This window comes from Silene latifolia, chromosome 7, assembly GCF_048544455.1.
Source record: "Silene latifolia isolate original U9 population chromosome 7, ASM4854445v1, whole genome shotgun sequence".
NCBI classification, from domain to species: domain Eukaryota; kingdom Viridiplantae; phylum Streptophyta; class Magnoliopsida; order Caryophyllales; family Caryophyllaceae; genus Silene; species Silene latifolia.
This window is the reverse complement of record NC_133532.1, coordinates 125709616-125723408: the sequence shown is the minus strand read 5'-3', so window position 1 is coordinate 125723408 and position 13793 is coordinate 125709616. Positions and strand designations below refer to the sequence as shown.

At 43.6% G+C, this 13793-nt stretch overlaps 1 protein-coding gene across 1 annotated transcript; it reads right to left on the bottom strand.

Annotated features, from left to right (window-relative positions):
• Window positions 1-275: 275 nt before the first annotated feature.
• On the bottom strand, window positions 276-12331 carry LOC141590736 (cysteine-rich receptor-like protein kinase 8). The gene is made up of 4 exons (XM_074411300.1): window positions 12100-12331; window positions 1590-1714; window positions 611-821; window positions 276-517 (listed from the first exon to the last, which is right to left on the bottom strand). The coding sequence occupies exons 1-4, from the start codon at window positions 12329-12331 to the stop codon at window positions 276-278; spliced, it is 810 nt and encodes a 269-aa protein (XP_074267401.1).
• Between the last annotated feature and the right edge of the window lie 1462 nt (window positions 12332-13793).

Sequence of the window (13793 nt, the reverse complement as noted above, 5' to 3'; positions counted from 1 at the left end):
AAATTTTTTTGTTTTTGACTACATATTACGAAGTACTTACATAGCTTAGAAGGTCCTCGGCATTACCAGCCTGATTAAATGTCCTGACTTTTCTTCCACTGATTATCTCCAAGACAAGCACACCGAAACTATATGCATCTGATTTCATGGAGAATTTCCCTTCCAACACATACTCTGGCGCCATATATCCACTACAAATTATTTTAATCAAAGTTAAACAAATAATTGGAATGCATAACAAAAATTTAATTAAAATAAGTAACCGTATTTACTTACTATGTTCCTACGACTGCGTTTGTATAGTTGCTTTGGCTGTGGTCAACACCAAAAATCCTAGAGGTGCCAAAGTCGGAAATTTTAGGATTCATCTTGTCATCTAACAAGATATTACTTGCCTTAAGATCTCGATGTATGATTCTGAGTTGAGAATCATGGTGGAGATAAAGCAACCCACGAGCAATGCCTCTTATAATGTTGTAGCGCCTTTCCCAGTCAAGGAGTTGTCGATTTTCCTGAACTAATATATCATAGATAATCATATGTCATTTACATGTATTATATTTTAACTCGGTCATCATATATAACATGGACGGAGTAATGAATAACGTACCAAAGATAAAATTGTCAAGGCTTTTGTTCGGGAGATATTCGTATACAAGTAGCTTCTCTCGTTCAGTATAGCAAAATCCCAACAGTCTCACCAAATTCCGATGTTGAAGCTTGGCTACCACCAATACCTCAGTTTTAAATTCTTGTATGCCTTGCCTAGAGTTTGCAGATAATCTCTTAACCGCTATCAATTTCCCATTCGATAATGTACCCTACACGGAAAAAAATTCTCGTATAAGATAGTTTTATCCAAATCTTTTTTTTTTTTTGGATGAAAGGAACATGCATTAAAAGTGAGAAAAGCGTTTAGAGTACATCACGGGGGCGGGTCGGGGGATAGAGGCTCAGAGGCCAAAACAGAGTCACTAGTACAAAGATCAACAACAAAGGGAGGGGCAAGAGCCCACTCAAAACAACCTAAAAGGGGACTAGTATCATGGACGGAATGGTGAGCAATAGCATCCGCCACACGGTTAGCAGTCCTCTTCTCAAAATTCAGCTTCAAATGGGGTGAGTCCTGCAAGAGGGCCCTACACTCAAGGATGATGTTAGTATAAGGACCACAAGGGGCAGTAGACAGCAAGATAGAGTTAACGGCATCCAGACAATCAGACGCAATCAAGACATTGTTCACAAGGACACTAGAACGTAAAAGCCCATCACGGATAGAAAACACTTCACACAGGGAAGGGTTGCTCCCAGGGAAGCGAAGTGACCAACCTATAACCCAAGACCCAGAACAGTCTCTAATGACACACCCCAGACTGGCTAAACAAGAAGAGGGGGAAAGGGCCGCATCAACGTTGGCTTTGAGCCAACCCAGCGGCGGAGGGGCCCAGCTAACAGGAAAGCTAAAGGCATCAAGGGCGGCGGTACCGCTGCAGGGGGCAGTGGGGGTGTGGGGGTGTGGTCATTGGCTCTAGTCCGAAAAATTAGTATCATTTGAGTTTTTTTTTTATTCTCTTCACTAAAAAGTATACCTTATAGACGCCACCAAATCCGCCTTCACCTAGTTTATTCTCATCCGAAAAATTGCTTGTCGCGTTAAGAAGCGTTCCAAGGTCATATTGCAAGGAGTCGGCAGTGAAATCTTGGTTAGCTAGAACTCCAAATAAGAATCAATAGTCAGGACTCAGCAGGAGATACCGACTTTTGAGCATGTAAATAAGATCAAATGCTAATGTAAATGGGTAATTCTTACAAGTTTCGGCATGAGTAGAGACATCAACTTTCCGTGCTTTGTATTTTAGAAGATAAACGCAAACGCATATCAAACATAATGCTACTGAGAAGACAATCAGAGCAACTATTATGATGGCTGTTGTGCGGAAGCGTGCGTGAATATCCCGTGTTGGGCCTCTGCTGCATCTGTGTCCACAACCCATAATAGTACGATATTGTCCGCTTTGGGCCAAGCCCTCACGGATTTACTCTTGGGCTCCTTCCCAAAAGGCCTCGTACTATTATATTTTCTGGACACTTATAAAGATGATCTTCCATCTTTATTCTACCGATGTGGGACATGGGTTTGCACCCTAACTATCCTCCCCTCAAACCAAGGACCATCATCTTGACTCGGGCCTTGACCTCCATGGAGAACTCCCCACACCATGCAGCCCCATCACCTAGACACCCGCATCACCAAGTCTTGATAACCTCCCCTTAAACGACACACCATGTGTCTCACGGGGCTTGTGCTACACTTGCGTACCAAACTCCTCTGCATCCAATATACCCTGGACTGGTCCGAATCCACCGCCTCAGCACGTCACGCCGGACCGCCTTTTTTGGACTTACCATGGACCGCTTTTGTTGCCTCCATTAAGCCTCAGCCCACCTCGTCGGGTCGCTGACGATCTTCTCTTGGACGGCATGCCGTCTCAACGCCGTGAGACCATGTCGCTTCTTGCGAACATATTAGCTCTCCCTCGAGCTATAGGAGTTCCACGCCTTATAGTGTACGTCCACCTTCAAGTCTTGGCCTGATGAATCTTTGTGTCTAGCCCAAGTCGAACCTTGGGCTCTGATACCACTTGTTGTGCGGAAGCGTGAATATCCCGTGTTGGGCCTCTGCTGCATCTGTGTCCACAACCCATAATAGTACGATATTATCCGCTTTGGGCCAAGCCCTCACGGATTTACTCTTGGGCTCCTTCCCAAAAGGCCTCGTAGACACTTATAAAGATAATCTTCCATCTTTATTCTACCGATGTGGGACATGGGTTTGCACCCTAACAATGGCAACAATCACTTTTGTGGAGATTTTGTTCTTTCTTGTACAATTAAAATTGTATGACCATAGTTAGTATTAAATAAAGAAATAAAGAATTAAAATAAATATGCTATGTATAGACCTCGCAGACAGGTCAACTAGGTCGGGTATGGGTCGGGTAAGTTCGGGTTTACAAGAATTCGGGTCATTTCAGATTGGGTCGGGTCATTCTTTTTTTATGGTTAATGGCCAGTTTGTAATAATAAACATTCGGGTTAGGTCATATCGATTCTGGTTAATTCAAGTTGCAATTCATGCTCGAGTCCTCAGTTGTCGGGTCTTGTTACGTAAAGTTTCTATTCTATGATATGATTATTATTCCTAATAGGTTATTTACAAGTATACTCACTTTGTTGCATATTTTGATTGATATGATTATTATTCCTAACAGGTTATTTGAGTTGGGTCAATTTTACCCGGTCTAGTTATATACTTCAGTACTTGTATTGAAGTCTCTTCACATGTATGGTTATAGTGCTCGAGATAATGTCGAGTAGCATTGTAGTTACGGAGTAGCACCACCGTTTAACCTCTTCTATAAGGGAGTCGGCTATTCCTCCAGTTAAGTAATCAAAGAGTCAAAGTCAAAAAGTCAAAGTCTAGTTTCCTTAAGTAGTCAAACTGTCAACACTCTATCGTTTCTGGGTATGTCACTGTATCAACCATATGTAGCAATGTAGGTATATACGATAATTCAAGATAGTAAGAGATAATGATTTGGAGAAAAATGAGAAATATTGGAGTACGTACCGTTAGAGTCGTTCAGTACAGGTATTGGTTTAGAATCTGATGGCAATGGTGACGGTGATGGTGGATGTACTTGTGGTAGATACGAAAGATTGAAGAAGGGGTAAGTGTAATACTCCGTATTTATATGTCTTGGGGGTACTCTATCGAGTAGCCCTTACTCTGTCGAGTATGGGCAAGTTGCGGAATAAAATAGTTTCTGACCTGTTGGGCACTCGATCGAGTAGCTTGGGCACTCGATCGAGTAGGGGGGTACTCGATCGAGTACCTTGGGTACTCGATCGAGTGTCCGGTTTTACGGGGGAGTTTTCTCGGGTTTTGTTAATTATGCGATTAGGGTATTTAAACATAATCGTCGTTGTTTTAATTCACTTTTACCAAAACCTAAAACCTGTTTAAGAGAGAAAGCAGTAAGTCATCTTCCTAATCGCATCCTTAACAATTCCCGGAGTTCAGACGGTCAGTTCGTATCGTAGTTCGTGTCGTTGGATTTCTTGCGTCGAGGGTAAGTTTTTAATATAATTTATATAATGTTTTGCTAGGTTTGGTCAAACCCTAATTTAGGATTTGGGGGTTTTATGAATAGTAAGTAATTGGTAGTCTTTATGTGTTATATGTTAGGAGGAGAATTCGTAGAAGAGGCGTTTTGAGACAAAATTTGTAGATACCGTCTGCGTGTTGTGCTTTCCGGTAGGATTTCCTACTCGCATTAGTCCCATAATGGGATATTGGTGATGTGCTGTAGTTAGTTGTTTGATATGATGATTGTGATTGTGATTGTGATTGTGGTTGTGTTTGTTGATGGTTCTCGAGATGCGTTCTCGGCTGAGTGGGGTCACTTGCGGGAGTGATCTCACGCCCTAGTTTCGCCCTTCGTGGAACCCGCCACGAAAGGGGATGTGCACATTAATGGACAGGGTTATCGCTCGGTATGATGAGCGGGGCTTAGGTGGGAACGGCTGCGGTCCCCCATCGGTGGTCGGTCCAAAGGGACGGTCGATTGAGATGATGGGAATTGGTTGGTGGTGTGTGTGTGTGTGTGACATTCAAATTGTCTGTTTATCTTATTGTTGATGTATATTGAGTTGTGTGATTAGTACGACCCGTTTAAGTGTTTTAAAAACTGTGGTGATCCATTCGGGGGTGGTGAGCAGTTGCTTGGCAGGTATATCTTGGATACGCGTGGGATCTAGCTGGGGATGGAGTCATCACATATCAGAGTCTTTAGTCTTCCGCTGTGTTTGTTAGGACAGTTCCTTTCAGTTGGTTTATAGTTTGAGAACAGTTGTATTTTGCTTCAGTTGGTTTGTAATGTAATCACTTAAACTTATTTAATTAAGTATGTTTCTTCATTGTCTTATGGTTATCATGCCTCGGGTAACCGAGATGGTGGCATCCTTATACCTGAGTGGTCCTGGTAAGGCACTTGGAGTATGGGGGTGTTACAAATGGTATCAGAGAGACGATCCTGAAACCTGTAACCAATGAACTTAATGAACATAGGGAGTCAATTAAAATGAACCCGGGGTAAAGGTTGTAGGAGCTAATGCAAAGACTTGGGAGACGTCCTAAAGTCGCGAACTCGCCCTACAACTTTGAACCGGTCACATGGGGGAAATGTGTGTTGAGTCATGTGTGTGCGTAGTAACTTGCGTAACAATGTGATGGAATGTGTTGATGGTTGGATGTTCAAATTGGAAGTTGATGAGATGAAAGAAAATTAATGTTATATATATAGACATTGTTGATGAAATGATAGCATGATGGAATGTTTTACAACGTGGCAATTAATAGCATGATTGTTATGATAATATGATTTATAAAGTTAACATGTTAGTATACGACGTAATATGCGGGTAGTTCTTACGTATTGGTGGTACTTGATCGAGTGAGGCTGACTCGATCGGGTTGGTTTTTGGCGATTTTGAGTCCAGAATCGAGTTTTGGGGCACTCGATCGAGTAACTAGGGGTACTCGATCGAGTAGGGGGTCACTCGATCGAGTAGCCTAGATACTCGATCGAGTGGGTTAGAGATCAGAAGGTCTGTTTGGTTCTGGAGTTTGGGTACTCGATCGAGTATATGGGGGCACTCGATCGAGTAGCCCGTTACTCGATCGAGTGGGTTTGGATACTCGATCGAGTAGGTTCTGGGCAACGCGTTTTCGTGTTTTGAGGTTTAGTACGCGTGTTTATGTTTATCCCTTTCTTATATAGCTTCAAGATGCCGCCCAAGAGAAATGCTTTGTATGCGAGAGCTGAGCTTATGACTACGGACGACATCGTCAAGATGTTAGAGCACCAGGACGCTCTTACTGAGACCCTGAAGAGAGTGAATGAGGACAAGGATAAGAGTAAGGAGAAGGAGGTTGACCATGCTAAAGTTAGCCTCTATATTGCGAGGTTTAACCCGAAGGAGTACAAGGGAGTTGAGGAGCCTAACCATCTTGATAGTTGGCTGAGGGAGATGGAGAACATACTAGATTTAGTTCGCTGTCCCGATGAGATGAGAGTGGATCAGCCGCATTCTATCCGAGGGAGGCAGTGGCAAATGGTGGGATTCAGTGAAAGTGAGTGCCAAGGAGATATATACCAACCAGGGGTTACCCGCTATACCTTGGGAGGAGTTTCGTAGGGGGTCATGAGGAAGGAGTTCGTACTTTAACATGTGAGGAGTAAGTTGAGAGAGGAGTTCGACAAGTTTAAGATGACGGCCGAGATGTCTCGTGGGTGAGTACTACAGCAGCTTCAATGAGAAATCTAGATATGCTGAGGATATGGGTTTGAGTGAGGAGAATCTGGCTTTGAGGTTTGAGAGAGGGCTAACCACGAAGATTATGGATAAGTTACCCGTGGGAGTCCTTACTGATGTAAAGGAAGCGTATGAGAGGGCTGGGAGAGCCGAGAGATTAGTGGAGATGGCTCAGGAGAGGTCAGGTGGAGAAAAGAGGAAGTCTGAGAGCGAGGGTGGTGGCCAATCTAATTTCAAGAAAGGCAACCACAATCAATCTAAGGGATTTTCTTCTGGGTCTGGGTTTAGTGCTGGAACTTCCTTTGGGCGAGGCCGTGGGAGCGCGAGCAATAGTTGGGGAGTGACCTGCTTTGGTTGTGGTGGCGTAGGCCACAAGAGACATGAGTGCACAAGTGCACCGGGATCCTTTCAGAGACCTGCGCAGAGCTTTGCGAGCAACAGACCAGCTGGATCATGGCCAAACCGGGGAGGTCAGAGCTACCAGAGTGGAGGCAACCGCAACGGCGGTAATTCTTATCAGAAGACACCGATGAACAACAACAACAATCAAGGGTCGGGTGCTAAGCCGACCGCATCGCCTAGTACTTGTCCCAGGAGGTGGGCGGAAGACCAAAGGGCAAGTTGTTCATGATGGACAAGAAGGCAAATTGAGGAGGATGCGCACGTTATCACCCGTACATTCCTTGTTAATGGTATTCCTACGTTTGTTTTGTTTGATTCGGGGCTCCTCGATCGTTTGTGTCTTCGAGTCATGTAAAACAGTTGGGTTTGAGAGTGTATGAGTCTCGTTAGGGAGCAAGTTTTCATACCTTCAAAGTAGTCCGTATCGTGTGGGAGGTTGTTTAGAGATGTATCTTTGATAGTTGGGCAAGTCGATTTTCCTGTAGACTTGCTAGAGTTTCCTTTTAATGGTTTTGAGATGATAGTTGGGATGGATTGGTTAGGAAAGTATAAGGCTAAGATAGACTCGTCATCAAAGAGAGTGTCCCTTAGAGGTCCTAAGGGTGTAAGTGTGTCTTATCGTGGGTTTCTAGTCAAACCCAAAGTTAAGTTGATTGCAAATTGTCACTTTGAAGTCGTATCTGAGGAAGGGATGTCCTTTGATCCTGTGCCATGTGAGAGATGACCGTATAGAGAGCCCGGCTTGAGGAGATACCAGTGGTGGGAGAGTTTGCGGATGTTTTTCCGTAGGAGATTCCGGGGTTGCCACCGAAGAGGGAGATAGATTTCACCGTTGAGTTGAAGCCGGGGACGGGGCCAATCTCTAAGGCACCGTACCGTATGGGTCCTAAGGAGATGGAGGAACTTAGGAGACAGTTGGATGATTTGATAGAGAAGGGATACATTAGACCAAGTGTATCGCCTTGGGGAGCACCAGTTCTTTTCGTGAAGAAGAAAGATGGGAGTTTGAGGTCGTGCATAGATTACCGGAGCCGAACCGTGTGACGATAAAGAACAAGTACCCTTTGCCAAGGATAGATGACCTGTTTGATCGGTTGAGTGGTGCAACAGTCTTTTCTAAGATTGATTTGAGGTCGGGTACCATCGGTGAATATTAGAGATGTGGACATACCGAAGACAGACTTTCACGTCGAGGTATGGCCATTATCGATGTGGTGATGCCATTTGGGTTGTCTAATGCGCCGGCAGTGTTTATGGATTTGATGAATAGGATCTTCGACGCTTCTTGGATCGGTTTGTAGTAGTGTTTATCGATGACATCTTAGTCTACTCTAAGACTAAGGAGGAGCATGAGGAGCATCTGAGGATCGTGTTGCAGACTTTGAGGGATCATGAGTTGTATGCTAAGCTGTCCAAGTGTGAGTTCTGGTTAGAGAAAGTTGCCTTTCTGGGGCATGTAATCTCTAAAGATGGGGTAGTCAGTGGATCCTGGCGAAGATTGTGGCAAAGACAAAGTGGGAAGCACCAAAGAATGTTGCTGAGGTGAGGAGTTTCTTGGGTTTAGCTGGATACTACAGGCGGTTCGTGAAGGATTTCTCCAAGATAGCTAGACCAATGACGGCGTTGATGAGGAAAGAGAACAGGTTTCGTTGGGATGAGAGTTGTGAGACGGCGTTCCAAACATTAAAGGAGCGTTTGACCACGCTCTCCCGTCCTAGCATTGCTGAAGGGAGCGAGAATTTCGAGGTTTATACGAGATGCCTCGAAGAATGGGTTGGGGTGTGTGTTGATGCGAGAATGGTAAAGTGATTGCCTATGCTTCTAGGCAATTGAAGCCTTATGAGGAGAACTACCCTACTCATGATCTGGAGTTGGGTGCAGTGGTGTTTGCTCTCAAGATTTGGAGGCATTACCTTTATGGAGCAATCTTTAAGGTATTTTCTGATCACAAGAGTCTCAAGTACATCTTCACGCAGAAGGAGTTGAACATGAGACAGAGGAGGTGGATGGAGCTGATTGGTGATTACGACATGGAAATCATCTACCATGAAGGGAAGGCCAATGTTGTTGCTGATGCTTTGAGTAGAAAGAGTGTACATTCCTTGTGTACAGCTCTATCTTTGATGAGGCTGAGGGATGAGGTAGCGAGCTTTGGGATTCATATAATGCGAAAGGAGATGCTATGGGTGATATGACAAGACACATGGAGTTTTATGATGAGATTCGGGATAAGCAGGCTTTGGATCCTAAGATAGTGGAGTGGAGAGCTGGAGTAGAGAAAGGGACAGTGTCCCGGTTTTCCATTCATACAGATGGTAGCTTGAGGTTTGATGGTAGGTGGTGTGTTCCTAATGACGAGGAGTTGAAAAAGACAATCATGACAGAAGCGCATTGCACACACCATATTCAGTCATCCGGTGGAGACAAGCTTTACAAGGATTTGAAGAAAACGTTTTGGTGGCCTGGGATGAAGAAAGAGATAGCTGAGTTTGTGTCCCGTTGTTTGACATGCCAGAGAGTTAAAGGGGAACAGAGAAGACCACAAGGTAAGGTTCAGTCTTTGGAGGTGCCTGAGTGGAAGTGGGAATCCATTTCCATGGATTTCATTGTGGGTTTGCCTAAGAGTCAACAAGGTAACAATATGATTTGGGTGATAGTGGATCGTCTGACCAAGTCAGCTCACTTTGTTCCAATGAAAGATACATGGACTAAGGCACAACTGGCTATGGCCTATCGAAAGAACGTGCTTAAGTTACATGGAGTCCCTAAGGACATAGTGTCTGACAGAGATGCGAGGTTTATATCAAGGTTTTGGAAGGAGTTGCAGGAATCGTTGGGAACAGCTTTGAAGATGAGTACAGCATTTCATCCTGCAACAGACGGCAGACTGAGAGAACAATCAAGACTCTTGAGGATATGTTGCGAGCTTGTGTGATGGATTTTGGTGGTAGCTGGGAGCAGAGGTTGGACTTGATAGAGTTTTCTTACAACAACAGCTATCACACTAGTATTGGTATGGCACCGTTTGAGGCTTTGTATGGGAGGAGATGTAGGAGTCCGATCTGTTGGGACGATAGTCTTTGAGGCAAAGGTTTTAGGACCAGAGATGGTACATGAGATGGTGGAACAGATTAAGATGATCAGAGAACGGATGAGAGCAGCCCAGGATCGACAGAAGAGTTATGCAGATCTACATCGTCGGGACATAGAGTTTCAGGTTGGGGACAAGGTTCTTCTGAAAGTGTCTCCTATGCGTGGAGTTATGAGGTTTGGGAAGAAAGGCAAGCTAAGTCAGAAGTTTATAGGGCCTTATGAGATCTTAGAGCGAGTTGGGGAAGTGGCTTATCGTTTGGCTTTACCGGCTGCGTTGGAGAGAGTGCATAATGTGTTTCATGTATCGCAGCTGCGGAAGTATGTGAGTGACCCGTCACATGTGTTGGAGGCAGAGAACTTAGAGCTTGATGAGTCTTTATCATATCTTGAGGTACCTAAGCAGATCCTAGACCGAAAGGTTAGAAAGACTAGGGGCGGTGAGACAGTTTTGCTTAAGATCCTTTGGTCTAACCACGAGACTGAGGAAGCTACATGGGAGGCAGAGGATATAATGAAAGAGCGTTACCCTTTCCTTTTTGATCAGGTATGTATGGTTACGGGGACGTAACCTTGTTTCTTTTAGGGGGGTAGGAGATGATCGCGAGAGTTTTTAAGAGTTCTATATACACCTTTTATATGTTGTGTCGGTATGATTGTCGGGATAGGTTGGGGTTAGTATCATGTTTACGTTGTGTTTTGTTTGACCTTCGAGTCGGGAGGCTTATGGGAGTACCTTTGTTTAGTGGTGGTTTGAACTTCGGGGACGAAGTTCCTTTTAAGGAGGGAAGACTGTAATACTCCGTATTTATATGTCTTGGGGGTACTCTATCGAGTAGCCCTTACTCTGTCGAGTATGGGCAAGTTGCGGAATAAAATAGTTTCTGACCTGTTGGGCACTCGATCGAGTAGCTGGGGCACTCGATCGAGTAGGGGGGTACTCGATCGAGTACCTTGGGTACTCGATCGAGTGTCCGGTTTTACGGGGGAGTTTTCTCGGGTTTTGTTAATTATGCGATTAGGGTATTTAAACATAATCGTCGTTGTTTTAATTCACTTTTACCAAAACCTAAAACCTGTTTAAGAGAGAAAGCAGTAAGTCATCTTCCTAATCGCATCCTTAACAATTCCCGGAGTTCAGACGGTCAGTTCGTATCGTAGTTCGTGTCGTTGGATTTCTTGCGTCGAGGGTAAGTTTTTAATATAATTTATATAATGTTTTGCTAGGTTTGGTCAAACCCTAATTTAGGATTTGGGGGTTTTATGAATAGTAAGTAATTGGTAGTCTTTATGTGTTATATGTTAGGAGGAGAATTCGTAGAAGAGGCGTTTTGAGACAAATTTGTAGATACCGTCAAGTGTTGTGCTTTCCAGGTAGGATTTCCTACTCAGTATTAGTCCCATAATGGGATATTGGTGATGTGCTTTAGTTAGTTGTTTGATATGATGATTGTGATTGTGATTGTGATTGTGGTTGTGTTTGTTGATGGTTCTCGAGATGCGTTCTCGGCTGAGTGGGGTCACTTGCGGGAGTGATCTCACGCCCTAGTTTCGCCCTTCGTGGAACCCGCCACGAAAGGGGATGTGCACATTAATGGACAGGGTTATCGCTCGGTATGATGAGCGGGGCTTAGGTGGGAACGGCTGCGGTCCCTCATCGGGGTGGGTCCAAAGGGACGGTCGATATTGAGATGATGGGAATTGGTTGGTGGTGTGTGTGTGTGTGTGACAGTTCAAATTGTCTGTTTATCTTATTGTTGATGTATATTGAATTGTGTGATTAGTACTGACCGACCCCGTTTAAATGTTTTAAAAACTGTGGTGATCCATTCGGGGGTGGTGAGCGATTTAGCTTAAGGGTATATCTTGATACGCGTGGGATCTAGCTGGGGATGGAGTCATCACATATCAGAGTCTTTAGTCTTCCGCTGTGTTTGTTAGGACAGTTCCTTTCAGTTGGTTTATAGTTTGAGAACAGTTGTATTTTGCTTCAGTTGGTTTGTAATGTAATCACTTAAACTTATTTAATTAAGTATGTTTCTTCATTGTCTTATGGTTATCATGCCTCGGGTAACCGAGATGGTGGCATCCTTATACCTGAGTGGTCCTGGTAAGGCACTTGGAGTATGGGGGTGTTACAGTAAGTCTCATATCGTACTATGCAGCTCGGCACCAAAATCCGTCCACCCAGCCTCTGTTTATCAAAGTGTTGGATTGACGAGTTCAAACAAGCGTAACAATCATAAGCATTTAAGTTCGGAGTACACTGTGCTAACCCATATATAGGCTGAATCGCCGAATAGTTGATAAACTCGGTTGCAAATTTCTGAAATGAGCCGCCTTCGGCTGCTCGAACTGCCAGTTCATTAGTAATCATATTCTTTACCGCGTCAAGGTACCGCGTTTGATCACCGATTATGTTGCGATAATTCCAAACAGTCATTAATGGACTTTCATCCATACTATCAAAAAAAGACGCGTTTGAATACCGAATCAGACAGTCGTCTCCCCAGAAAATACCCTCCTTCGAGTTTGGACAAGTCTTTCGTATATCCGCAGGCATGGTGGAAAGTAATAGGAATATTTATAATAGTTGGGCCTCAACCATCACCTTAAGGTTTTGGTTGAGATGGTTCATCTATCAGAAAGGACACATCGGTGGCATGAGCTGATGTTCACGCCCCCATAGCAGAGGTATTCGCCATAGGCGGCCTCTATTGACGGATTACCGACTGTGGTTCTATAGAAACCTTGAGAGTTGTTAGTAGCGTTGGAGGCGAGATCACGGAAAACGGTGTTTAAATTGGTTTGATAAGTACTTCCGTTGGCGAACATTTTGTCATTACTGCAGACGCTGGCGGATTCGACTGAGGTGATCGTTGTTTGATGAACCATTATAAGAATTATTATAATTTGTAACAACCGTAAAAACCAAATATTTTGGTACATTTTTGTGCTTAATTACTAACTAATGTAAATTTGTGTTGATGAAGAGTACTTTGTGAACTGTTGAATTTGTGTGTATATATCTCTAAGTACGGAGTATCACTTCGTCATAGTCATTTATTTCTGTTTGATTAAAATATGCCTATGATTCTATGAAAAATACAAAAAGAATAATTGGGACGGAGTGATTATTTATTTGTGGACAAGAATACAACTCGTATTATCTGTTGGAATACTTGAAAGAAAAAAAACAAGTTGATTTTGATATTTTTCAAGGAGTAGGGTTCCGTGAAGGACAAAATTAAGTACCTAAAGTCCTAAACCAACCCATGAAACAATCTAAATGAAGTTGAAATTGAAAGCGACCCGATTGATTAAATAATCTCCAACTCGATTTTTGATGGATCTGATGACTCTTAAATGAGCTAGTTTATAATTGTTAGAATATGACTCGTCCGATATGACTCGTCTCAACACGCTTCCGCGCATAACAATAATCATCTCATCCGAAAATGGCCAAACAGCCGATTTAAGTTTATCTCGGGTATAGGTGGCAATCGGGTCACTCGGGTCGGTTATGGGTCGGGTCAAGGCGGGTCGGATCATTTCGGATTCGGGTCAGTGACGGATTCGGGTCAGTGACGGGTTCGGGTCGGTTTGGTTCATGCCGGGTCATCTTCGGGTCGGGTCATCAATGGGTGGCAAGTCGGGTCGGGTCAGATTATCAACATATATTTTATCTTATATACTTAGTTTTAGATGGTTATTTTATGTTTAAATAATGGGTAGGTGTATTAATTGTAATTTTAAGTGAAAATAATTAAGATGAATGTTAATTTGGTGTTATTTAAACCATTATTAAGCTAGTTCAAACTGAAGTTTATAATAAACGATTTGCGGGATTCCAGGATCCCGAAACAAAATTTCCAGAAATCACCCAGAACATTCCTCGGATCTGGTAAATCGGCCACACAAAA

What these genes read in the sequence shown, in the direction of transcription:
- LOC141590736 (XM_074411300.1), bottom strand. Translation starts at nt 12,331, where the DNA reads ATGGATGAAAGTCCATTAATGACTGTTTGGAATTATCGCAACATAATC. An exon ending in TGCTTATGATTGTTACGCTT is followed by an intron (nt 1,715 to 12,099) that starts GTTTGAACTCGT and finishes TCTTATTTGGAG; the next exon opens with TTCTAGCTAACCAAGATTTC. An exon ending in GATTTGGTGGCGTCTATAAG is followed by an intron (nt 822 to 1,589) that starts GTATACTTTTTA and finishes TTTTCCGTGTAG; the next exon opens with GGTACATTATCGAATGGGAA.